The sequence below is a fragment of the Amblyraja radiata genome, chromosome 8 (genome assembly GCF_010909765.2).
Source record: "Amblyraja radiata isolate CabotCenter1 chromosome 8, sAmbRad1.1.pri, whole genome shotgun sequence".
Lineage (NCBI taxonomy): Eukaryota > Metazoa > Chordata > Chondrichthyes > Rajiformes > Rajidae > Amblyraja > Amblyraja radiata.
Genome location: NC_045963.1, coordinates 6847040 through 6875037, shown reverse-complemented (window position 1 = coordinate 6875037; position 27998 = coordinate 6847040). Strand labels below are relative to the sequence as shown.

Genomic DNA, 27998 nt, shown 5'->3' with positions numbered 1-27998 from the left:
AAGATAGATAGGGCTCTTAAAGATAGCAGAGTCAGGGGATATGGGGAGAAGGCAGGAACGGGGTACTGATTGGGGATGATCAGCCATGATCACATTGAATGGCGGTGCTGGCTCGAAGGGCCGAATGGCCTCCTCCTGCACCTATTATCTATTCTCTATTGAGAGAAATCAATATTCATACCACTGGGCTGTAAGCTGCCCAAGCGAAATATGAGATGCCGTTCCTCTAATTTGTGTTTAGCCTCACTCTGACAATGGAGGGGACCGAGGACAGAAAGGTCAGTGTAGGAATGGGAAGGAGAATTAAAGTGTCCAGCAACCGGGAGATCAGGTTGGTTCACGCGGGCTGAGCGAAGGTGTTACGCAAAACGATCGCCCAGTCTGCGTTTGGTCTCGCCGATGTATAAGAGTCCACATCCTGAACATTCTTTGCTCAATTTAGTTTTAAAAGGCTTTCACCCATTTGTCATAAAGATTTGAAATTCATGCATTAACTGTTTATAAAACATTATCCGCGGATGTACTTTCAAGACTATTATGAAGGAAATGTTAAAATAAGGCATGAAACAGAAGCCACTGTCCAAGTGTGAAGTAAAATGCAGCAACTTTTATCTTTCAGTACGTCTTCAATTATGAGGAAGGCGATATCTATGGCTGTGTGGCAGATATTGGCTGGATCACAGGACACAGTTATGTGGTCTATGGGCCGCTCGCCAATGGAGGCACCACTGTGTTATTTGAGAGCTCTCCGTTATATCCAGATCCAGGTGCGTGAGACACATCATCATCACAACACACTGTATTCTCTTTGACCGTCATTCCACTGGTCATAAGGTCATGTCATAAGGAATAAGAGTAGAATTAGGCCATTCGGCCTCTCAAGTCTACTAATCAAGAATCTATCCATCTCTGCCTTAAAAATATTCACTGACTAGGCCTCCACAGCCTTCTGTGGCAAAGAATTCCACAGATTCACCACCCTCTGACTAAAGAAATTTCTCCTCATCTCCTTCCTAAAAGAACGTCCTTTAATTCTAAGGGTATGACCTCTTGTCCTAGACTCTCCCACTAGTGGAAACATCCTCTCCACATCGGGTGCCTAGCAGGCAATTCTTCTGGTTGGATTACGCTAGCTTCCCATTTCAGTGTTGAAGATACAATTAGGATCTGATGACACAAAGTAGTGCCACTGGTAAAACAGCCTCACAGCACCAGAGACCCGGGTTCAATCCTGACCTTGTTTGCTCTCTGTGTGGAGTTTGCACATTCTCCTTGTCACCTTGTGGGTTTCCTCCGGCTGCTCAGGTTTCCTCCCACATCCCAAAAATGTGCAAGTTTGTAGGTTAATTGGCCTCCATAAAAATTGGCACAAACGTTTGGGGAGCGGATATGAGGGAGTGAAAAAAATGGAACTAATGTGTTTGGATTCTGGAAAATGGTGTCCAATTTTGGTCGCCAAATTATAGGAAGGATGTTAACAAAATAGAGAGAGTACAGAGGAGATTTACTAGGATGTTGCCTGGGTTTCAGCACCTAAGTTACAGAGAAAGGTTGAACAAGATAGGTCTTTATTCTTTGGAGCGCAGAAGGTTAAGGGGGGACTTGATAGAGGTCTTTAAAATGATGAGAGGGATAGACAGAGTTGACGTGGATAAGCTTTTTCTATTGAGAGTATGGAAGATTCAAACAAGATGACATGATTTGAGCATTAAGGGGCAGAAATTTAGGGGTGACATGAGGGGGAACTTCTTTACTCAGAGAGTGGTAGCTGTGTGGAATGAGCTTCCAGTGGAAGTGGTGGAGGCAGGTTCGATTTTATCATTTAAAAATAAATTGGATAGGTATATGGACGGGAAAGGAATGGAGGGTTATGGTCTGAGTGCAGGTAGATGGGACTAGGTGAGAGTAAGTGTTCGGCACGGACTAGAAGGGCCGAATAGCCTGTTTCCGAGCTGTATCTCTAAACTAATCTAAACAAAATTGAATTGTGGCTGTGTATTTAAAGTAGATTATGTTGCCTTCAGGCAAGTTGACACTCCACTTAGACAGGTTTAATGGATAGGAAAGGTTTAGAGTGATGAGGGCCAAATGCAGGCACATGGGATTAGCTTAGATGGGGCATCTTTGTTGGACTGGATGGGTAGGGCCCAATGTTTGTTTCCATGCTGTCTAACTCTGTGACCTGATTTCACACTGATGTCATCTCTCCAAGAGGTTGTTGAGGCTGAGACTTTTTTCTTTGGAGTGTAGGAGGGTGAGGGGTGACCTTATTCAGATGTTCCAGACCACAAGGGCAGGGAGAAAGTGACCACTCACAATGAGTGAACCTAGAACCTACAGTAGTACACACCACAGAACTCACACACTCTGCCTCGCCTTTTTAAATCCATTTGGAGGATGTGGTAAAGAATTTATTCCCTCTTCCTAATTGCCCTACAGTTTCGGAGCTTGCTTGACCATTCCCGTGTCTCTGGATCATTATATTACATTTGCTAACAACTAGACTTGCAGCCTTAAGCTACAGGGGGAGGCTGGTTAGGCTGGGACTCTTTACTTTGGAGAGTAGGAAGCGGAGGGTGACCTTATTGAGGTGTACAAGGTCATGAGGGACATGGGTACAGTGAACGTCACAGTCTTTTTTCCAGGGCAGATGATTCTAAACAAAACAGGTCACAGGCTTAAGGTGGGAGGGGTGATATTTAAAAGGGACCTCAGGGGCAACTTTTCACTCAAGGGTAGTCTGTATCTGGAATGAGCTGCCAGAGGCTAAAGAAGTGGTTACAATTATCATTTTTTAAATACATTTTGGCAGATTTATGGATAGGAAGTGGTTATAAGGCTGAGGGCTAAATGCAGGCACATGGGACTAGCCCACTATGGGTCGGCATGGACAAGGTGGGCCGAATGGACTGTTTCCAAGTTACAGAACTCCATGACACTGAGACATCGGTGGACAGTGTGTGCATCTGTTGGCATTAAACGTTGCCACAGAGGCGTACATGCGCAATTGATGTTTTGATTCATCGTACACACTTATCTTATCTTAGCTCTACACGCTGAAGCCTTCACCCTTAGATATGCTTCATGCAGTTAGCGGAACAGTGAGAAACAGATGTAGCAGGATTCACTGGTGCAATTAGCAACAGGGATTATTCATGGTTGGGGCCACTGACAGAACATTCATGGTTGGGGCCACTGAGGCAAATGAAGGAAACAGACTCTCTCAGTTGGAAGTCAACTAGAAGAGCTGCAGTGAAGATAAATGATCCAAAGAAAATATAAGAAAAAACAGTTCAGAGGACAGTGATTTTTAAATTGAATAATGACATTTCTGCAGTTTGGCGAGTGAAATAAATACAGATCACCATTGGAATAAAGGCCAACAGCAAAACGGATTAAATTGGGGAATTATTAGGTTACGGTGAATTAATTATGTTTAGGAAACAAACAGTATTGACATGTATAGGAAAGGCTTAAGGGCCGGTCCCACGAGCATGCGCCTGCATGCGGCAAGCGCGACCTAACGTGGTCGCTTGAGCCGTACAGCCTCGCGGGGCCGGTCCCACTTCGATCGCCGGAGCCGTATGGAGTTGTGCGGAACTGGTCCCGACATCGTGCGGGGCTCCGAAAAACTGACACTGTCCAAAAATTCCACGCGGCAATGGCCCGCAGCCGCATTAAGGCCATACGCACCGCCTCAACGGGCGTGCGCAGCGTCTCGACGCCGTACGCAGCGTCTTGACGCTGTACGCCTTCGCTCGAACTTCACTTCAACTCGTACGGGATCACTCGACCTCAGCGCGGTCCCCGCTTCTGGTTTGGACGCGCATGCTCGTGGGACAGGCCCTTTAGAATGTGGACACATGGGACCAGCTTATGAATTTACCAACATCTTGGTCGGCGTGGTTGAGTTGGCCGAAGAGCCACTTTCCAGGCTGTAAGATGAGACTTAGATTTAGCTCTTAGGGCTAAAAGAATCAAGGGATACGGGGATAAAGTACCAGCAACGAGGTACTGATTTTAGATGATCAGCCATGATCATATTGAATGGCGGTGCTGGCTCAAAGGGCCGAATGGCCTAATCTTGCACCTATTTTTCCATGTATCTATGTTTCTATGACTGAATTGATACAATTGCATCTTTGTTCCATTACCTGAGAGGAATTGATCTAAGATTCTCCTGCTCACTTACAGCAGACTTGGTCAGAGTTACCGATCTATTGGCATATTGGCCAATCATCAAATTGTCAACTGAGAAATAATCAAAAGATACAATAATAATATAGACTGCAATAAGCAGAGTATGTTTTTGTGACACAAATAATTCCACAGATTCACCACCCTCTGACCAAAGAAATTTCTCCTCATCTCCTTCCTAAAAGAACGTCCTTTAATTCTGAGGCTCTGACCTCTAGTCCAAGACTCTCCCACTAGTGGAAACATCCTCTGCACATTCACTCTATCCAAGCCTTTCACTATTCTGCATGTTTCAATGAGGTCCCCCCTCATTCATTCTAAACTCCAGCGAGTACAGGCCTAGTGCCGACAAACGCTCATCATAGGTTAACCCACTCATTCCTGGGATCATTCTTGTAAATCTCCTCTGGACCCTCTCCAGAGCCAGCACATCCTTCCTCAGATATGGGGCCAAAATCGCTCACAATATTGGTACGTGACAATAAACTGACCTTTGAACCTTTGAAATGCGGCCTTACCAGCGCCTTATAGAGCCTCAACATTACCTTCCTGTTTTTGTATACAAGCCGTCTTGTAATAAATGCTTGGAGTAGTGTGTGCAGTTCTGGTTGCTCAGCTATAGGAAAGATGTCATTAAGTTGGAAAAAGGTGCTGAAGAGATTCACCAGCGTGTTACCTGGGCTTGTGGGCTTGGAGAGGCAGGGGGATTCTTTTTGGACCAGAGGAGACTGAGGGATGACCTTAAGTACAAGATCATAAGGGACATGGATAAAGTGAATGCTTACAGTCTTTTTTACAGGATGGAGGATTCTAAACATATAAGATTGTTAAGGGCTTGGACACACTAGAGGCAGGAAACATGTTTCTGATGTTGGGGGAGTCCAGAACCAGGGGCCACAGTTTAAGAATAAATAATGCCCCTGTCCCACTTAGGAAACCTGAACAGAAACCTCTGGAGACTTTGCGCCCCACCCAAGGTTTCCGTGCGGTTCCCGGAGGTTTTTGTCAGTCTCCACTACCTGCAACCTCCGGCAACCACCTGCAACCTCCGGGAACCGCACGGAAACCTTGGGTGGGGCGCAAAGTCTCCAGAGGTTTCCGTTCAGGTTTCCTAAGTGGGACAGGGGCATAAGGAGTAAGCCATTTAGAATGGAGACTAGGAAACACTTTTTCTCACAGAGAGTGGTGAGTCTGTGGAATTCTCTGCCTCAGAGGGCGGTGGAGGCAGGTTCTCTGGATGCTTTCAAGAGAGAGCTAGATAGGGCTCTTAAAAATAGTGGAGTCAGGGGATATGGGGAGAAGGCAGGAACGGGGTACTGATTGGGGAGGATCAGCCATGATCACATTGAATGGCAGTGCTGGCTTGAAGGGCCGAATGGCCTCCTCCTGCACCTATTGTCTATTGTCCATTGTCTAAAACTACATAGCATAGATTTAAGGTGAGAGGGGAGATTTTTAAGAGGGACAACTTTTTCACTCAGAGGGTAGTACAAATGTTGGGACATCACAATGGCTGGTGTAAGCTATAAAAGTGTATACAATTACGACTTTGAAAAGACATTTGGACAGATATTTAGATAGGTAGCGTTTAGAGGGCAATGGGCCAAATGCAGGCAAATGGGACTAGATCAGTATGCTAACCTGGTTGGCAGGGCAAGGAAGATGAAGGGGGCTTTTGCCATGGTGTACAGCTGTGTGACTTAATGACTGCAAGGTTGCACCAATCAACACAGAAAACTGCAGCAAATGGAGGATGGTGCTATTAAATATGAGCATGCAGTCAATTTCAAATGCATGCAACAGTGTAATCACCACTTGATTTGCAATGGTTCCCCATCTTCTTCACTCTTGTCACTGGCATTGTCAATAAATAAATGGCCTTTAATAAATGGGATTGCGCATAGTTGATTTGCAACAGCTGATGTTCCAGTGTTCTGATACCAAGCAATGCTTTGTGGCAATTGGATCAGTTAAGGTAGATATCTAGTGATGTGTAGGATGTAATTTCCCCCCCTGTGCTTTGTTCACCCAGGTAGATACTGGGAGATGGTGGAGCGGCTGAAAATCAATCAGTTTTATGGGGCCCCGACGGCTATTCGGCAGCTGCTGCAGCATGGAGACACGTGGGTGTCCAAGTATGATCGCTCATCCTTGAAGACACTCGGCACAGGTACATGCCCGTGATTTACAGCTTAACCCTACACACTGGCAACAGGTCAATGGATCGATCGCCCTCCAATTCAGTAATGGGAACCGAGATAAGCGGTGGGCTTGGCAGCTTTTAGTTCATGGGAGAAAACCAGGCATAGAATTCCCATGGGATTTTCCAATCTGAGGTGAAGCTGGTGATAACGAGGGCCGATTTCATCCCCTCCATGTTTCAGTAAGCCAGAAACCTCTGCTGCGTATGTTGTATTCAATGTATCATTGATTGTTGAGCTTGACCTTGGAGAATATGCAGGATTAGTAAGTTGCGGACCTGATTGAGGCTTGTGGTTGAGATGAAGGTGAGAGGGGGGATGAGACTGGGCTAATTAGAACCTTTGGGTGGGGAAAAAGCACGTCTGACTTTAGTCAGGAACTGGGGTTCAGTGCTGACCTCTTGAATTTCTGGGTGCAAGGTAGTTTAGAATGATTGGATTTAAAAGATTGGGGCCAAGTATTGGGGAGGGTGGCTGAGAATTGGGTTTAGCGTGATGGTGGTGAGGAGGTATAACTGAGGCTTATTAGTTTGTTTGATGGAAGAGGTTGTTGAACCTGGGTTATTCAAGGCCTGGAGTTGGGGTTGAGGAGGAGGTCGAGGGAGAGGATTAGTAGAGATAAGGACCCCCCCCCCCAATGGAGAGTTTGGTGGGTCACAGGATTGGATGGATCTTGGATGATTAATAGAATTGCATGGGCCTTGAGAATATTAGGAGAATGGGAGAGGCCTAAAAGGTATTGGATGGGTTTGCAAGGATTTGATATTTTAGGATTTTGGAGGATTGGGAGGGGTGGCATTGTGAAGATTGGGTCCTGAGGGATATAGAGTGAATGAAAGCATTGGAAGCAATGGGGGAGGTGTGGCTGTGTGGAGCTTGAAAGAGCATTGGGAGGTTGAGGTTTCTGGGAGGGCATTGGGAAGGGTTTTGTCGGGGTTAATTAGTTGGTTAGATTCAAGGGGCTTCAGAGAGGGTGGTGAGGAATATTGGTGAGTTGGAGCTTGGATGGGCGTGAGCAACATTAGGGGCATGTGAGGAAGTGCCATGTCAACAGGGTGTGCCCAGTGGGATAAAAGATAAAAGTTGACCACCCACTGCATCAATCAGGTTGTGTGGGAAGGAAGTTTCACCTGATTCTCAAAGCATCTCAGCTGTTTACATGTGCTGTATAGTTCCCTAATGATATTTCTTCTTGCAGTCGGGGAACCTATTAATTACGAGGCCTGGAAGTGGTATCATGATGTTGTGGGGGAAGGCCGATGTGCCATCGTAGATACCTGGTGGCAGACAGGTGAGGACCTCACTCAGCAAACCAAGAAGGTTGGTCACTTAGAAGATCCAGTGCTGACATTGGATGCAAACATTCCTTCGATGTTCAGTTTGCCAGCAACCAACACATCTGCCACCCACTATCTGTGGATGGTCCAAATTCTAGACATCCCTTCCTCCACCCCTCCTCCTTAAAGCCTTAAACCGTCCTAATGTTCCTTTTTGTCTTGGTCAGATGAGTTGCCTTCATCCTGTTACAATGCAGAGTCCCTATTGATAATTCATTGTCATCCAATGAGTTTAGTTTAGAGATACAGCGTGGAAACAGGCCCACCGAATGCGTGCCGACCAGCGATCCCCGCACATTAACACTACCCTACACACACTAGAAACTATTTTTACATTCATACCTAGCTAATTAACCTATAAACCGGTACGCCTTTGTAGTGTGGAAGGAAACTGAAGATTTTGGAAAAAACCCACGCAGGTCACGGGGAGAACGTACAAACTCCATACAGGCAAGCACCCGTAGTCGGGTTCAAACCCATTGTAAAGGGCCTGTCCCACTTGCATGCGATTGCGTGCATTTGGCGTGACCAACCGGAAGCGGAGGTCATGCTAAGTTCGCGCAAAGTTTGCGCTAAAGTTCGCTCGTGACGTCATTTACATCATGCTTACAAATTAGCTGGGCAGGAGGCGGGCCAACTGAATTTGGGCATCGCACGGCGTCGGGCAGTGACATCATCACGCAATGCCACGCCGGGCGGTGACCTCATCACGCAACGCCATGCGCTAGGCGTACGCCGTCAAGACGCTGTATACGCCGTCAAGACGCGTATGACCGCATTGCGCCTGCGTGTGTATGCGGGCCGACAGGCCGTTGGCGCACAAAGATTTCGGCTATTGCGCGATGTCGGGACCAGCCCCGCACAACTCCGCGCTTTTAAGTGGGACCGGCCCCCCGCGGCCATACGATGCCCGTACGCCTCAAGCGACCACGAGGTCGCGTAATTTGCGAGCCAAGGTCGCACAAGTGGGACAGGCCCTTAAGGCAGTAGCTCTACCCCTGCGCCGCCGTGCCGCCTTGAATAAGAGTTGAATATGAGAGATGCCATTCTGATCCAGGCTTATAGGGAACGGGATTTTACAGCAAATAATGTCAATTTTCTGAGAATGGACAGGGTGGAGTTGACAAAAAGTATGAAAATAATCCCAGGAACATCTCGCAACCTTCATGGGGTAATTGCACTAAAACCGCAGCAAGTAGGACAACAGGGTTGACTATTTGTAGAATCACTCCATCACGTTGACTTTGTCTAGAAATGATATTTCATTGTTTGCAGCTATTTTGTCACATTGATGAAACAATACTCAGTATTTTGTCAGGGAATTTTAGTGATGAGTTATTTATGATTGTTGCCAAAGACAAGGCAACAAAGAGGCCAATTTAAAATACACTTAATTAGATTACTTTAATTTATTATTGACAAGTGATACAGTGAAAAGCTTGTCTTGTGTGCCATCCACTCAAATTGTAGTAGACAGGAATGCAATCAGACATGAGTAACGGAATGAAACATGTGTAGGAAGGAGTTGCAGATGCTGGTTTAAACCAGGGATAGACACTAAATCCTGAAGTAACTCAGTGGGATAGGCAGCATCTCTGGAGAGTGAAACAGTTGGAAATAGATCCTCTTTAGTTTAGTTTAGAGATACAGCGTGGAAACAGGCCCTTCAGCCCACCGAGTACGCACCGACCAGCGATCCCCGCACATTAACACTATCCTACACACGCTAGGGACAATTTACACACACACACACCAAGCCAATTAACCTACATACCTATAAGTCTTTGGAGTGTGGGAGGAAACTGAAGATCTCAGAGAAAACCCACGCGGTCACGGGGAGAAGGTACAAACTCCGTACAGACAGCACCTGTAGTTGGGATCGAACCCGGTTCTCCGGTGCTGCAAGCACTGTAAGGCAGCAACTCTACCCTGCTCTTCTGGAACAGCATGCAAGGTGTTGATGGAATTTAACTCAGACAAACGCAATATGCTGCATTTTGTTCAGTTAAAGCAGGGCAGGACGTACACAGTAAAAGGCAGGGCCCTAGAGAGTGTTGTAGAATAGTAAGACCTCATGATACAGGTACAAAGTTCCCTGAACTAGTATTCACGGTGGTGAAGAAGACTCTTGGCACACTCGCCTTCATCAATCAGGGCTTTGAGAAAAGGAGTTGGGTTGTCAAGTCTCTAAACTTGCATATTGTGTGCAATTCTGGTCGCCCAACTATGGGATGGATGTCTTTAAGCTGGAAAGAGTGCAGAAAGGATTAATGATGATGTTCGGCACTGGAGGGCTTGGGGTACATGGAGAGGCCGGATAGAATACGACTTCTTTCTATGGAGCATAGGAAATTGAAGGGTAATCTATAGAAACATAGAAAATAGGTGCAGGAGGAGGCCATTCAGCCCTTCAAGACAGCACCGCCATTCATTGTGATCATGGCTGATCGTCCCCTATCGATAACCCGTGCCTACCTTCTCCCCATATCCCTTGACTCCACTAGCCCCTAGAGCTCTAACTCTCTCTTAAATCCATCCAGTGACTTGGCCTCCACTGCCCTCTGTGGCAGGGAATTCCACAAATTCACAACTCTCTGGGTGAAAACGTTTTTTCTCACCTCAGTCTTAAATTACCTCCCCGTTATTCTAAGACTGTGGCCCCTGGTTCTGGACTCGCCCAACATTGGAAAAAAAATTCCTGCATCTAGCTTGTCCAGTCCTTTTATAATTTTATATGTTTCTATAAGATCCCCCCTCATCATTCTAAACTCCACTGAATACAAGCCTAGTCTTTTCAATCTTTCCTCATATGACAGTCCCGCCATCCCAGGGAGCAATCTCGTGAACCTACGCTGCACTGCCTCAATCACAAGGATGTCCTTCCTCAAATTAGGAGACCAAAACTGTACACAATACTCCAGATGTGGTCTCACCAGAGCCCTATACAACTGCAGAAGAATAGAGTCATGTGAGGTGTAGATAAGGTGGACGATTACAATCTTTTTTCCAGGATAGGGGAGTCAAACCCCAGCAGTTGTAGATTTAAGGTGAGAGCAAAAAGCTTTCAAGTGGGCCCTGAGTGGCAACATTTCACATTAGGTGTTAGGTAACTGTAAATGGAATGAACTACCAAAGGAAGCTGTGGAAGCAGGTGCTTAAAATAAGTTTGGACACTTGGATGAATAGCAAAGGTTTGGAGGGATATGGGCTGAAGACAGGCAAGTTGGGAGTAGCCCAGCTTGACATCTTGGTCGGCATGGATGAGTTGGGTCGAAGGGCCTGTTTTTATGCTGTACAACTATGATCAAAACACCGCGTTCCCCATCATCTTATTCACTTGAGGCCTTGCAACATATCCTCTCCCATGCTCACTAGTTTCCTCCTTTGATTCTTTTGACATTTACCTGCGTGGAGAAGTAAGTGCCAGAGAACTACTGTCAGAAAGAAAAAGTATTTGCTCTTCTACTGGTGCACAGAAAGTTTGGAAAAATGTAATGTCTTTATTGACTGGTTGAAATAATTTGCACTGAATTAGATTTCATAGTGAGACCCAACAGCCGTGGAGGCAATATCAAATTCTCATCATATTCTACAGTACTTTTGTGATTTGCAGTAATAGAATTTTAACATATTTCCATTCACTAACAGAAACAGGTGGAATATGCATATCACCACGACCTTCAGAGAAGGGAGCAAAGATTGTGCCTACAATGGCCATGAGACCATTCTTTGGCATTGAGCTTGCCTTGATGGATGAGAAGGTAAGATGTTGATTCATGTTCAATAACATAAATAATTCCAGCGTAACAAAGGAATTCAACCCCAGGTTTCCTCTTAACATAAGTGTCTGTGACTTCTGTCCGAATCATCAGTGGGCGAGGAGGTTGATCATGCCAAGACCTATCCAGTGATGTACAAAAATATCCATTGGCCATCAGTCAAGAACAACATATTAGTAGTGGTGACTACAGGGACAACCTTTCTGTGGTTTAGCAGGATAATTGGATAGGGGCCAGACTCGCTCCCAAAGAAACAACCTACCATCGGAAAGACAAGAGTATTTGGTCTTCTGCTGGTGCTCAGAAGGTTTGGGGGAAAAAATTCTGAACTGGTTGAAATGATCCACATTGAATTAGATTTCACAGTCAAATCCTGGCCAAAAATCTGACAGGGTTTGAAGGCGATTTCAATCTCTCTTCACATTCTACAGTGCTTCTGTGATCTGCAGTAATAAGAGTTTCAGCATACTTCCACTTACAAAGTTCAGTTTAGTTTAGTTTATTGTCTTTGCGTATACCGAGGTACAGTGGAAAGCTTTGTGTTGCCTGCTATCCAGTCAGCGAAAAGACTATACATGATTATAATCAAACCACCCACAGTGAACTGAACAGATATAGATACTGGTGGAATATGCATATCACCAGACTCAATGACAGTAGATATTTTTTGGTCAGCAACTTGGCATCAGACAGCAGGAACAGTCACACCCAGTTCTGTCACCATCCCTGGTTAAATATGTGTAGTTTTGGCAAAGATTATGGTGACAATCAGAAGTAACAACCCCTGGTCAAGCCTAAGGGACTGTTGCATCACCACATAAGGTTACTAACTCAGCACTGGTTATCCTCACTGTCTGAAGTGTCAGCTGTATTCAATTGGTAACACTATCCCCTCTGTGTCAGAAGGTTATGGGTTCAAGGCTCATAACATGAGAACATTCTTGCCATAGAGGGAGTACAGAGAAGGTTCACCAGACTGATTCCTGGGATGTCAGGACTTTCATATGAAGAAAGACTGGATAGACTCGGCTTGTACTCGCTAGAATTTAGAAGATTGAGGGGGGATCTTATAGAAACTTACAAAATTCTTAAGGGGTTGGACAGGCTAGATGCAGGAAGATTGTTCCAGATGTTGGGGAAGTCCAGAACAAGGGGTCACAGTTTAAGGATAAGGGGGAAATCTTTTAGGACCGAGATGAGAAAAACATTTTTCACACAGAGAGTGGTGAATCTCTGGAATTCTCTGCCACAGAAGGTAGTTGAGGCCAGTTCATTGGCTATATTTAAGAGGGAGTTAGATGTGGTCCTTGTGGCTAAAGGGATCAGGGGGTATGAAGAGAAGGCAGGTACGGGATACTGAGTTGGATGATCAGCCATGATCATATTGAATGGCGGTGCAGGCTCGAAGGGCCGAATGGCCTACTCCTGCACCTATTTTCTGTGTTTCTATGTAACTGCAAGTGCTGTATTGCCAAATGTCTATCAGATGACATGTCAACCAGAAGCCTTCTTTAGCTCAAGATTCCAGCATCTGCAGTTCCTTAGAAACATAGAAAATAGGTGCAGGAGTAGGTCATTCAGCCCTTTGAGACAGCATCGCCATTCAATATTATCATGGCTGATCAACCAAAATCAGTACCCCGTTCCAGCTTGTTCCCCATATCACTTGATTCCGTTAGCCCAAAGCGCTAAATCTAAAGGGCCTGTCCCACTTACGTGTCTTTGGCACGCAAATTACGCTACCTCGTGGTTGCGTTGAGTTGCACGGGCATCGTATGGCCGCGCGGGGCCGGTCCCATTGAGAAGCGCGGTGGGGTATGTAGTTGTGTGCGACATCGCGCGGGGCTCCGAAATTTTTGTAGCAAACATAATCTTCGCGCGCCAACGGCCTGTCGCGTAACTGACGGCCAAAGTGGGACAGGTGCGAGGCAAAGACCCTGGCGCGACGCAACGTCTCACCTCCAACAGCAGCAGAAGCAGGCAAACGATCGCCGAGCTCGGCCTAGGGGCTCACGGCCGTTGCTGAACCGGATCCGCCCCCACTTCTACTCCCAGAATGGGGCCAAGAAAATTGAAGATAGACGCAAAATGCTGGAGTAACTCAGCGGGACCGGCAGCATCTCTGGAGAGAAGCAATGGATGAAGTTTCGGGTCAAGACCCTTCTTTCAGTCTGAAGAAGGGTCTCGACCCGAAACGACACCCATTCCTCCTCTCCAGAGATGCTGCCAGTCCCGCTGAGTTACTCCAGCTTTGTGTCCATCTTCAAATGACATCACGCGCTCCAGATGGCTGTGCGGGCGCATGAAATCATGCGCGACCTTCGCGGGACCGTCGCGCCTCAACGCGACCACGAAATGAGAAATTTGGAGCAGAAAGAGAAGACTGGCAAGGTAGAACGTTTTTGTTAAGCATAATCATTTGCAATGAATTGATGAATCTCATGGCACGTGTATGTGTGCAACCCCATCAAAATGTTAAAGGCCACAATACATTGTCTAAAAAAAAAAATGGCCTCCTGTCTGTGTGTTCTTTTTGATAGCTGTGCCTTATCTTCCTTGAATAATGACGTATTGATTCTATTGATGAGCATTTGACGGCTCTGGGCCTGTAGTCGCTGGAGTTTAGAAGGATGAGGGGGCACCTCATTGAAACATACAGTATAATGAACAGCCTGGATTGAGTAGATGTGGAGAGGATGTTACCACGAGTGGGAGAGTCTAGTACCAGAGGGTACAGCCTCAAAATAAAAGGACGTACCTTTAAAAAGGAGATGAGGAAGACATTCTATAGAAAGAGGGTAATGAATTCATTGTCACAGGTGGTTGTAGAGGCCAAGTCTTTGGGTATTTTTAAAGCAGGGATTTTGAGATTCTTGATTAGTAATGCCCCTGTCCCACTTAGGAAACCTGAACGGAAACCTCTGGAGACTTTGCGCCCCACCCAAGGTTTCCGTGCGGTTCCCGGAGGATCCCGGAGGTTTTTGTCAGTCTCCCTACCTGCTTCCACTACCTGCAACCTCCGGCAACCACCTGCAACCTCCGGGAACCGCATGGAAACCTTGGGTGGGGCGCAAAGTCTCCAGAGGTTTCCGTTCAGGTTTCCTAAGTGGGACAGGGGCATAAGGGTTGCAAAGGTTATGGGAAGAAGGCAGTAGAAAGGGATTGAGAGGGAAATAAGTCTCTACTATTTATTTCATTCCCCTTGCATGTTTTTCCTCTACCTGCTAAATTTTTGTAAGGTGTCCTTGAGACTCTTGAAAGGCGCCCATAAATAAAATTTATTATTATTATTATTAAAGATAAATTGGCTTTGAATGAATGGCCAATTCTGGCCAATTAGACTTGATGGGCTGAATGGCCTAACTATTCCTATGACATGAACTTTTGCAGGGTGATCTACTGGAGGGCAATGGTGTTACTGGTGCCCTGTGTATTACAAAGCCTTGGCCGGGCATGGCCAGAACTATCTATGGGGATCATGAGAGATTCGTGACTACATATTTCAAGAAATATCCAGGTAAGAGACAAATATTTTCAGATAAATATTTACCCTTCTAACAGATGTAGAACATAAAAATAAATTCATCTTTGATCAATTAGTCTTGGAATCTTAGAGCTGTTTAGCACAGAAATTGAACCTTCGGCCCATCTTGTCCAGTGTTGCAGTGCTAGATGTTTAGATGCCGGGGCTGTCAAACGGGTGTCATTTCAGGTTTTGCTTGGGGCGGGCCGGGGGGAAACTCGTCTCCCACGAGGGTCAAACAAGATTATAGCCTATCACTACATCCCAGTGTATAGCTAGTACAATGAAACATATAATATTTAATTTAATAATATGACAAAATATTGCACGGTTGCACTCACTAATTATCATGAAATATAAATATCAAACAAGTTAAGAAAAAGACGGCCATCATGTATTTTTACAGAGGTGGAGGCCCGGCACCAACTTGCCCTGACTCTCCCACAGCTCTGGGCCCTCACACACACACACAGACACACACACTCACTCACTCACTCACTCACACTCACACACACACACACACACACACACACTCACCCCCACACACACACCAACACCACCACACTCACACACCACTCACACACCACACACACTCACTCACACTCACACACACACACACACACACACACTCACACACCACACCACACACACACACACACACTCCACACACACACCACACACACACACACTCACTCACCCACACTCACACCACACACCACCACACACACACACCCCCACCTCACCCCACACACACACTCCACTACACCACACACACACACACCCACTACACAACTACACCATCACCACACACACACACACCCACCACACACACTAACTACACACCCACACAACACTCAACTCACACCAACACCACTCACACTCACCACACACCACACTCACACACACACAATCACCCACACACACACACACACACCTCACACACACACACACACACACACACACCCACACTCACTCACTCACACACACAATCAGACACACAAACACACACACACAACACACACACACACACACTCACACACACACACACACACACACACACACTCACACACTCACACACACACTCACACACTCACACACTCACACACTCACACTCACACACTCACTCACACACACAATCCGACACACAAACACACACACACACTCACTCACACACACAGCCACACAATCAGACACACAAACTCACTCACACACACACTCTCTCACTCACACACACACTCACTCACACACTCACACTCACACACTCACTCACACACACAATCAGACACACAAACTCACTCACACACACACTCACACACACACTCACTCACTCACACTCACACACACTCACACACACACACACACACACACACACAATCAGACACACAAACACACACACTCACTCACTCACACACACACACACACACACACAATCAGACACACAAACTCACTCACACACACACTCACACACACACTCACTCACACACACACTCACTCACTCACACACTCACTCACTCACTCACACACTCACTCACACACACAATCAGACACACAAACTCACTCACACTCACTCACACACACACTCACACACACACACTCACACACACGCACACACTCACACTCACCCCCTCACACACACACTCACCCCCTCACACACACACTCACTCACCCCCTCACACACACTCACCCACACACCCAATCACTCACTCACCCACACACTCACACACACACACACTCATTCACCCACACACACACCCACACACATCCACACACCCACACACTCACACACTCACACACACACTCACCCACACACTCACCCACACACTCACCCACACACACACTCACTCACCCACCCACATACACTCTCACTCACACACTCACCCACACCCACACTCACACACACACACACACACACACACACACACACACACACACACACACACACACACACACACACACACACACACACACACACCCGCTCCAGACACTCCCTCCACGGACACTCCTCGACTTGACCGCCCACCTGCAGGCCCGGTGCTCCACCGCTGGACTGCGGCACCACCAGCGGGCCAGAGCCGTCACCTCACCAGAGATCCAGGCTCAGCACCAGGCCCACAACCTCCACCATGCAGACGGCACGTGGTCTGGCTCTGCTGGTTCCTGCTGCTCCCCCCCCTCCTACAGGGACCCTCAGTAGTGATGGATCTTCCACTTCCCCCTCTTTTAATCAGCTTACCCCGACTACACACCCACTAGTTAAAATTCCCCGCTGTTTATCTTGGTTTTTTTTTACAGAGGTGCCGGATCGGTGCTCTGGTGAGCTCCAGCAGCACTGCACCCCTGATCTTGTCCTTGCCGACCAAGTTTGTACATTGGGCTAGTTCCGATTGCTTGCATTTGACCAATATCCCTCTAAACTCTTCCTATCCAAATATCTTTTAAAAGCTGTGATTGTATCCACTTCTATCCACCTTGATCGGACTTTGCTGGCTTTACCTGGCACTAAACGTTACTCCCTTATCAAGTATCTATACACTGTAAATGGATCGATTGTAATCACGTATTGTCTTTCCGCTGACTGGTTAGCACACAACAAAAGCTTTTCACTGTACCTCGTTACACCTGACAATAAACTAAACTCAACTATAGCTTCCTCTAGCAGCTCATTCCAAGATATAGGGTACCCTCCGAGTACAAATTTTGTCCCTTAAATATCTCCCCTCTCATATGTAACCTATGCCATTTAGGTTTAGAATCATCCACCCTGGGGAAAAATCTGCAGGCTTTGCCCATGTCCCCCATGATCTTGTACAACTCAAACATGTCGCCATTCAGCCTCATGCAACCCATTCAAAAAAGTCCCAGCTTAGCCACCCTCTCCTTATAACTCAAGCTCAGGTAACATCCTGGTGAATCTGAAGAAGGGTTTCGGCCCGAAACGTTGCCTATTTCCTTCGCTCCATAGATGCTGCTGTACCCGCTGAGTTTCTCCAGCTTTTTTGTGTACCTTCGATTTTCCAGCATCTGCAGTTCCTTCTTAAACACCTGGTGAATCTCTTCTGCACTGTTTTCAACTTAATGGCATCCTTCCTGAGGCTGGGCGACCAGAACTGTACACAGTGCTCCAAGCGTGGGCTCACCAACGACTTGTTCTCAATGTGTGCCACTGCACTGACTATACTTCCCACTGTGCAATTGCACAGCATACATACCTGGTGGAATGTGGTTATACCCTTCCTTCCCATCATCTTTCAGGATGCTACTTCACTGGCGATGGTGGTCACAGATCAAAGGAAGGCTACTACCAGATTACTGGACGGATGGATGATGTTATCAACATCAGTGGACATAGACTGGGCACAGCTGAATTAGAGAACGCACTGGTAAGGAGACTGTGGGGACACAGGAGGGTGCACACCTCCTTGCATGGAAGCATAGAAATCTAATATACTGCATATAAATGAATAGAAAGAAATATTTATTAAAACAATAGAACTACACAAAACTCCAACTGAACAGTAGCGAAACAGCAAGTACACACTGAGTCCCACACATCGTTCAACTGCAAAAGCTGGTCAAGGTTTGTCCGGGAGCTCCTTACGGCAACTGTGTCTTAAGGTCTGTGCGTCCCAGCGCCAATCTGGAATCGTGGCCAGGGGTGAAGTCTGGTGTGCAGCATGCACTTACATAATCAATAACCCCGTGATTTTACCCATCTGCAAACAACAGATTCTGGAACCAGCTGGTGAGGGTGGCAAAGTTGAAAGCAGATGAGCGGGCAAGTTTTATTTCACACAGCGGGTGGTGAATGCATGGTACGAGCTGCCGGGGGTGGTAGATATGGTAAACTTTTGGTGCTGAAAACAAGGGCTATTTATGACATCAGGCACCGAGCTGATACCAAATGTCTTTGAGAAAGACAGGTTTATTTTATCTTGTCTTTACAGGTGGTCCCTTGATTTACTAACCAAGGCCGAGCATTTTCTCAAGTACTTATTTATTTATCTCTTTGAGCTTGGTGCTAGTACAGCACAAGAACAGGCCCTTTGGCCCACGATGTCTATGCAGAACATGATGCTAAGACCATCACTTATCTGCCTGTACCTTTTGCAATTGAGCAGTGCAAGAAGGCCCGCTATGATCTTCACAAAGCCATCGCGGGACAAAACCAGGATATACTTGAGTCCCAGTATAATCACTCGGACTCACGGAGAATGTGGCAAGGTCTGAATAAGATAACTGGCTGCAAACGAGGTCAGGCAACATCGTTGGTGATAGTGCGACCCTACCCGATGAACTGAATGCTTTCTATGTTCGCTTCGACCAGGTGACACCTGGCCCTTCAGACTCCAGTGTGCCTCTCCCCAGGGTGACTGTAGCAGATGTTAGATCGGCCTTGCTGAGGGTTAACACACGGAAAGCAACTGGCCCAGACGGAGTTCCTGGCCGTGTCCTTAGAAGCCGCATGGACCAGCTAGTGGGAGCATTCATGGACATCTTTAATCTCTCCCGACTCCGTTCTGAGATACACACTTGCTTCAAGAAGACCACCATCGTCCCAGTGCCGAAGAACAGCGAGACCTCATGCCTAAACGACTGCCGTCCAGTGGCCTTGACATCCACCATCATGAAATGTTTTGAGAGGCTAATTATGGAACGCATTAAATGCAGTCTATCCAGCGGCCATGACCCACTGCAGTTCACCTACCGCCACTACAGGCCCACGGACGATGCCATCGCCCTGACCCTACACTCATCCCTAGAACACCTGGATAAGAGAGACACCTGCATCAAACTCCTATTCCTAGACTGCAGCTCTGCCTTTAACATCATTACACCATCCAAGCTCATCACCAAACTAGCGGGACTTGGTGTCACCACTCATCTCTCCAACTGGATCCTCGACTTCCTGACCAACAGACCCCAATCAGTGAGGATAGGGGACAAATCATCCTCCACGATAATCCTCAACACTGGTGCTCCACAAGGCTACGTTCTCAGCCCCTTCTTTACTCCTTGTACACCCACCACTGTGCAGCCGTGGCCAAATCTAATTCATGTTCAAATTCGCAGACGACACCAACATTGTGGGCCGGATATTAAATAATGATGAGACGGAGTACAGGAAGGAGATTGAGAACCTCGTGTCCTGGTGTGGAGACAACAACCTTTCTCTCAATGTCAGCAAGACAAAGGAGATAGTGATAGACTTCAGGAAGTGAAGCGGTTCACATTCCCCAGTTTGCATTGATGGTGCCAAAGTAGAGATGGTTGAAATACTTAGGAGTCAATATCACCACCAACTTCTCCTGGGCCACCTATATTGAAGCAACAACCAAAAGCACACCAACGCTTCGACTGTATTAGAAGGCTTAGGAAGTTTGCCATGTCGCCTACAACTCTCACCAACTACAGATACACTATAGAAAGCATTTTGTCACGATGCATCACAGCTTGGTTTGGGAATATCTCCATCCAAGACCGCAAGAAATTGCAGTGAATTGTGGACGCAGCCCAGACCATCGCACAAACCAACCTCCCTTCCATTGACTCCATTTATACCTCACGCTGCCTCGGCAAGGCCAGCAGCGTAATCAAGGACGATTCGCACCCTGGCCACTCCCTCTTCTCCCATCAGGCACAAGGTAGAGAAGTGTGAAAATGCTCACCTCCAGATTCAGGGACAGTTTCTTCCCAGCTGTTATTAGGCAAGTGAATCATCCTACCACAACCAGAGAGCAGTGCTGAACTACTATCTGCTTCCTTGGTGACCCTCGGACTATCTTTGACAGGACTTTGCTACACACTGTAAATGGTTCGATTGTAATCATGTATTGTCTTTCTGCTGACTGGTTAGCACGCAGCAAAAGCTTTTCACTGTACCTCAGTACACGTGACAGTAAACTATCGGGACGACAGATGGCACAATGGGCTAAGTGTTCGGCTGGCAACCGGAAGGTAGCCGGTTCGAATCCCGCTTGGAGTGCATACTGTCGTTGTGTCCTTGGGCAAGACACTTCACCCACCTTTGCCTGTGTGTGAATGTGTGTGAATGTGTGTGAGTGATTGGTGGTGGTCGGAGGGGCCGTAGGCGCAGATTGGCAGCCACGCTTCCGTCAGTCTGCCCCAGGGCAGCTGTGGCTACAGAAGTAGCTTACCACCACCGAGTGTGACTGAGGAGTGAATGAATAATGCGATGTAAAGCGCCTTGAGTATTAGAAAGGCGCTATATAAATCCCATCCATTATTATTATTATTATTATTAAACTAACTAAACCACCGACTGCACGTTGCACGTGCTCACCACCTTCTGCGTGAAAACATTTGTCCAGCACATCTCTTTTAGTCTTTGCCCCTCACTTTAAATCTGTGCCCTCTAGTTTTTGGTATTTCCATCCCGGGAAAAAGTTTCTGAATGTATGTTTTACAGATAAATTCTTCTTATCTGAAAAGCCTGTTTTAATCTTGACATTCCAGGGTTCTCTCCCATTTAGATGGTGTAGATAGTGCTCTCTCCTCCATTTACAGAAAGCAGGCACTAGTTGAGCTTGTGACTCTCATACACACTGACTGCTGCGATGAGAGGGGGAGAAGGGCAAGGGAAGAAAATCTTTAAGTCACTGAAGTGCATGACTCTGCGATGCTGGGAGCTGAGCCGCTGAGTTATAGAGCTACTCAGCATGGAATCAGGGCTACTTGTCCATGCCAACCAAGTTGGTATACTGGGCTAGCCCCATACCCCTGTAAACATTCCCTATCCTATATCCAGTCAGTGCTAACTGAGAAGAAAAGTCAGCAAATAAAACTGAATGTGGGAAAATAAATGTTTAAAAATAATCCCCTATCTGTGACCCTTTAATTCAGATGAGGTTTATGACTTGCTGCCAGGCTTGCAACTTGTTTTATATTAGTTTACTTGTAGTTTAGTTCAGTTTACTTTATTGTCAAGTGTACCGAGGTACAGTGAAAAGCTTTCTGTTGTGTGCTATCCAGTTAAAAGTCTGTACATGATTACAACAAGCCATCCACAGTGTAAGATAAAGTCTGTTCAAAGATCTCCAATGGGCTGTCAGGACTGTATTCTAGCTGGTGAGAGGACGGTTCAATTGTCTAATACCTGCTGGGAAAACCAGGCTGCACCCCCTCCACACAATCCTGGATCTCCTGCCATCAGGCAAGAGATACCGTAGCATTAAAGCCCGGACAACCAGACTGCTAAACAGCTTCCTGCCACAGGCTGTGAGGCTGCTAAACAGTCACTCCACCTGATTCTGCTGCTTTTTTGCACTGACAATTTAATAATTGTCTGAGGAAAGACATTCTTGCCATAGAGGGAGTACAGAGAAGGTTCACCAGACTGATTCCTGGGATGGCAGGACTTTCATATGAAGAAAGACTGGATAGACTCGGCTTGTACTCACTAGAATTTAGAAGATTGAGGGGGGATCTTATAGAAACTTACAACATTTTTAAGGGGTTGGACAGGCTGGATGCAGGAAGATTGTTCCCGATGTTGGGGAAGTCCAGAACAAGGGGTCATAGTTTAAGGATAAGGGGGAAATCTTTTAGGACCGAGATGCGAAAAACATTTTTCACACAGAGAGTGGTGAATCTGTGGAATTCTCTGCCACAGAAGGTAGTTGAGGCCAGTTCATTGGCTATATTTAAGAGGGAGTTAGATGTGGCCCTTGTGGCTAAAGGGATCAGGGGGTATGGAGAGAAGGCAGATACAGGATACTGAGTTGGATGATCAGCCATGATCATATTGAATGGCGGTGCAGGCTCGAAGGGCCGAATGGCCTACTCCTGCACCTATTTTCTATGTTTCTATGTTTCTATAACAACTCTGGCACTGGCCACTTAAATCAGCTGCCCTGGACAATTTATGGCTGTTTTTCCTTGTATTTTAATGTTGCTGTTTTTTACCTGCACTTTTTAACTATTCGTATTGTTATCAGGGACTGGATTGTTTTTATTGTTTTTATTTATGTGTGAAATGTTTATGTGCGATGCTCTGGTATTCCCTGGGAAACGTCTTCTCATTTTGCACTGTACAACTGTTGCTTTGCAAGATGACAATAAAGGGTTGATTGATTGATTGAAGAAACGGTGCCAGAATCTGAAGGTCACAGATCATTGTCCTTTGATTCACGTTCTGTCAGAGAGAAAGCAACAAATACATGTGCATGCATGACAGTGGGGAACTGGCAGCTACATGTGCGTGAATAGTGTCTGTTACTGCTCTGTCTGATTTTCAAAAGGCACGATTTCAACAGGAAATGGGTTGCAAATGTTTTTGAAGTATGCTCCAAATGATTTTCAAAAAGATGCACAGCACAGCACAGCAACATGCCCTTCAACCCAACTTGCCCATGCTGACCAAGATGCCCCATCTGCGCTGGTCCCACCTACCCATGTTTGTCCCATATCCTTCTAAACCTCTCCTATCCATGTATCTTCCAAGTGTCTTTTAAATACTGTTCTAGTACCTGCCGCAACTACCCTCTTTGGCAGCTCGTTCCACATACCCACCACTCTCGGAGTGAAAAAGTTGTGCCTCAGCTTCCTATTAAATCTTTCCCCTCTCACACTAACTATATTACATTTATTTTTAATCACCCTACCCTATGTAAAAGACTGTACATTCACCCTATTGATTTCCTTCATGATTTGATACAGCTCTATGAAATCATCCCTCATCCAAACCGTTGACATAAACCAGAAACAGCAATGGGCCCAGCATTGATCCCTGAGATGCACCACTCATTACAGGCCTCAAGTCCAAAACACACACCTCCATCACCATCCTCTGCTTCCTTCCATAAAACCAATTATCTATCTACTGTTTAAGAAGGAACTGCAGATGGAAAATGCTGGATGTGCTGGAAAATACTTCAGTCTGAAGAAGGGTTTCGCCCAAAACGTCGCCTATTTCCTTCGCTCCATAGATGCTGCTGCACCCGCTGAGTTTCTCCAGCATTTTTCTCTATCTACTGTCATCAGCTTGGAATATCTGACAAGTATTGGGCTTCATTGATTTAAACTGAAGCCTTGACTTTTCAACATGCATACCAATCATTTAGAGGAAGCGAGTTGTAAAACCACGCATTGAGCAGTAAACCTCAAGAAAGATTCAGCAAAATGAAATTGGTAGCACCATCTTTCTGTAGAATAGCTGTTCATGGTGAATGGTAGGGTTCTTTCATGAGATGACATATCTCTGTTTAAATGGCCTTCAGGATGAACACCCTGATGTGCCAGAGACTGCAGTGATTGGCATCCCTCACGAATTGAAAGGAGAAGGTAAGTGAGAGAAATAGCAACTATATTTATGTTTTTTTAAATCAGCTAATGTGCATAGATTCAAGTGCTGGTAGCTTTTGAAATTAAATACAAATTTAATTTGTAAAGAATTTCACTTTGTTTGAAGGTCTCAGGAAGACATATGGGCAGTACAGTGGCGCAGCCAGTAGAGCATTAGAGACTTGGTTTAATCCTGACCTTGGGTACTGTGTGTGCGGAGTTTGCACATTCTCCTTGTGACCGCGTGGGTTTCCTTCTGCTGCACTGGTTTTAGAAACATAGAAAATAGGTGCAGGAGTAGGCCATTCGGCCCTTCGAGCCTGCACCGCCATTCGATATGATCATGGCTGATCATCCAACTCAGTATCCCGTACCTGCCTTCTCTCCATACCCCCTGATCCCTTTAGCCACAAGGGCCACATCCAACTCCCTCTTAAATATAGCCAATGAACTGGCCTCAACTACCTTCTGTGGCAGAGAATTCCAGAGATTCACCACTCTCTGTGTGAAAAATGTTTTCCTCATCTCGGTCCTAAAAGATTTCCCCCTTATCCTTAAACTGTGACCCCTTGTTCTGGTCTTCCCCAACATCGGGAACAATCTTCCTGCACCTAGCCTGTCCAACCCCTTAAGAATTTTGTATGTTTCTATAGGATCCCCCCTCAATCTTCTAAATTCTAGCGAATACAAACCGAGTCTATCCAGTCTTTCTTCATATGAAAGTCCTGACATCCCAGAAATCAGTCTGGTGAACCTTCTCTGTACTCCCTCTATGGCAAGAATGTCCTTCCAAAGATTAGGAGACCTGATAGTTTTCTCCTGCATCCCAAAGACATGCAGGTTTGCAAGTTAATTGGCCTCATAAATTACCCCCAGTGTGCAGAGAAGATAGACACAAAAAGCTGGAGTAACTCAGCGGGACAGGCAGCATGAACTGAATGACTGAAGACTGAAGAAGGGTCTCGACCCGAAACGTCATCCATTCCTTCTCTCCAGAGATGTTGCCTGTCCCACTGAGTTACTCCTGCTTTTTGTGTCTATCTTCGGTTTAAACCAGCATCTGCAGTTCCTTCTTACACAACCAGTGTGCAGTGAGTGGATGAGAAAGTGGGATAGCATAGAACTAGTGTGAACGGGTGATCAATGATGGGCTGAAGGGCCTGTTTTCACGTTAGGTCACTGAACTAAACAAAACAGGAGTACAAAACTCAAAGTGCTGGAGTAACTCAGCGAGTCGTGCAGCATCTCTGGAGAACTGGTATAGACTATGGGAAAATGGTTCTGACTATCTACGCCTCATAATTTTGTACACCTCTACTACTATCAGGTCTCCCCTTAACCTCTGGCTTTCCAGCGAAAACAATCTCTCCAACCTCTCCCTGTAGCTCATACCCTCTAATCCAAGCGGAATTCGGGTAAATCTCCTCTGCACCCTCTCCAAAGCCTCCACATCCTTCCTGCAATGGGTCGACCAGAACTGCACACAATACTCCAGATTGTTATGTGTTAAAGAATGTACCCGAGCTTACCTGTGCCTTGTTCATTCATAAGAGAAGCAATCTTGTCATTTTGCCCGATCTGGTCTATTTCTGTCTAGTCCTACACCACTTGGTTGATCTATAAGTATTCTCTGAAGTAATAATAATAATAATAATAATAATAAGCCTTTATTGTCATTGTACTTAGAAATACACAAAATTAGGAGAGCTACTCCTGATCAGTGCAACCAAAACAAGTCCAAACAAGACAAAGACACATCCAATACATTCAATGCATTATTTTGCACTGGGAGAATATTACACTTTAAATTTAGTAAATACTTTAAAATAATTTTAAAAAAGAGGAAATATTAACTGAGTGGTCTGTATTTTAGTGGAATTGATATCAGCATCTCTCATGTTGTGTGGATATTTGAGGAATTTAGAGTTCTACATAGAAACATAGAAAATAGGTGCAGGAGGAGGCCATTCGGCCCTTCAAGCCAGCACCGCCATTCATTGCGATCATGGCTGATCGTCCCCTATCAATAACCCGTGCCTGCCTTCTCCCCATATCCCTTGATTCCACTAGCCCCTAGAGCTCTATCTAACTCTCTCTTAAATCCATCCAGTGACTTGGCCTCCACTGCCCTCTGTGGCAGGGAATTCCACAAATTCACAACTCTCTGGGTGAAAACGTTTTTTCTCACCCGAGTCATAAATGGCCTCCCATTTATTCTAAGACTGTGACCCCTGGTTCTGGATGGCTCACGGTTCTGGATGGCCCTGGTTCTGATGGCCCAGGGAAAGAAACTGTTCTTGAGTCTGTTTGTCCGGCTTTTGACGCACCTGTACCACCTACCAGAGGGCAGGAGGTTGAACAGGAACTGTCCAGGATGGGAGGGGTCTTTGATTATATTCCTGGCTCTACAGAGGCATCGAGAGCATCCAGGGAAGGCAGAGGGCAGCCGATGATTTTCAGGGCAGTTTCGATCACCCTCTGCAGTGCTCTCCTGTCTGCTGCTGAGCATACCACACTGTGCCAGCACACTCTCGATGGTGGAGCGGTAGAAGGCCACTAGTAGCTTCTGTTCTAAACTGTTCTTCCTTAGCACTCTCAGTACTGTAGCAAGATAACATTTGTATCATTTGTATCATATGCAGGATAAAGCACAAAGTGAGTAGCAGTTCAGGATGGAGGTTCAACATCAAGGGCAACTAGGAATGGGTGATAAAAAACACAAGCCTTTAGGTCATGAGGTCATGAGGAATAGGAGTAGAATTATGCCATCCGGCCCATCAAGTCTACTCCGCCATTCAATCATGGCTGATCTATCTCTCCCTCCTAACCCCATTCTCCTGCCTTCGTCCCATACCCTCTGACAACCGCTTCAGAGCGATGCAAGCATTTGAAGAATGAATGAAATAAGCTGATGTTAAAGCAAGATTCAAAAGGCAAATAAAGGTTTATTTGTCAAATGCATCAGTAATGGAACGATGAAATTCGTACTTGCTGCAGCTTTACTGGCCCATTAACACAGTAACATAGAAATAAATATGCAATAATCAATAATACAATAAATTAATCATCAGTAATACTCTGTAACCAGACCATAATAGAGCCTGAAGAAGTGTCCCAACCCAAAACATCGCCTGTTCACGTTCTCCAGAGATGCTGCCTGACCTGCTGAGTTACTCCACCACCTGGGAGCTTTGTTCATAATAGGGCAAACCTGAAGTCTGCAATGCATCCAAAACAGTCCACAGTAGATCACAGTTGCTGGGGTAGGGTTGTGGTTAGAGTTGTGCCCTGTTCAAGAGACTGATGGCTGCTCGGAAGAAGCTGACCCGAAACGTCACCCATTCCTTCTCCCCAGAGATGCTGCCATTCCCGCTGAGTTACTCCAGCTTTTTGTGCCTAAGCTGTTCTTAAACTTGGAGGTCATGATTCTAGAACCTGAAGCACCGTTACTTCCCCCCCATTAAAAGTCCCGTTGTTCATGCTTGTTCATTTGCCTATTTCCTTCGCTCCATAGCTTGTTCATGCTTTGCCTATTTCCTCACCCGCTGAGTTTCTCCAGCACTTTTGTCTACCTTCGATTTTCCAGCATCTGCAGTTCCTTCTTAAAAACTCAGAAATATTTATAATCTCCTCAATGGTTGAATGAAAATGGGTTGTGGTT

At 46.0% G+C, this 27998-nt stretch overlaps 1 protein-coding gene across 1 annotated transcript in view; it reads left to right on the top strand.

Annotated features, from left to right (window-relative positions):
- Window positions 1-27998, top strand: part of acss1 (acyl-CoA synthetase short chain family member 1) — a 73715-nt gene that overhangs the window by 38798 nt on the left and 6919 nt on the right. The window contains exons 6-12 of the mRNA XM_033025111.1: window positions 620-767; window positions 6230-6367; window positions 7597-7689; window positions 11384-11496; window positions 14905-15031; window positions 18290-18417; window positions 24274-24337. Of these exons, the coding sequence (XP_032881002.1) occupies window positions 620-767; window positions 6230-6367; window positions 7597-7689; window positions 11384-11496; window positions 14905-15031; window positions 18290-18417; window positions 24274-24337 (811 nt within the window). The remainder of the gene's footprint in view (window positions 1-619; window positions 768-6229; window positions 6368-7596; window positions 7690-11383; window positions 11497-14904; window positions 15032-18289; window positions 18418-24273; window positions 24338-27998) is intronic.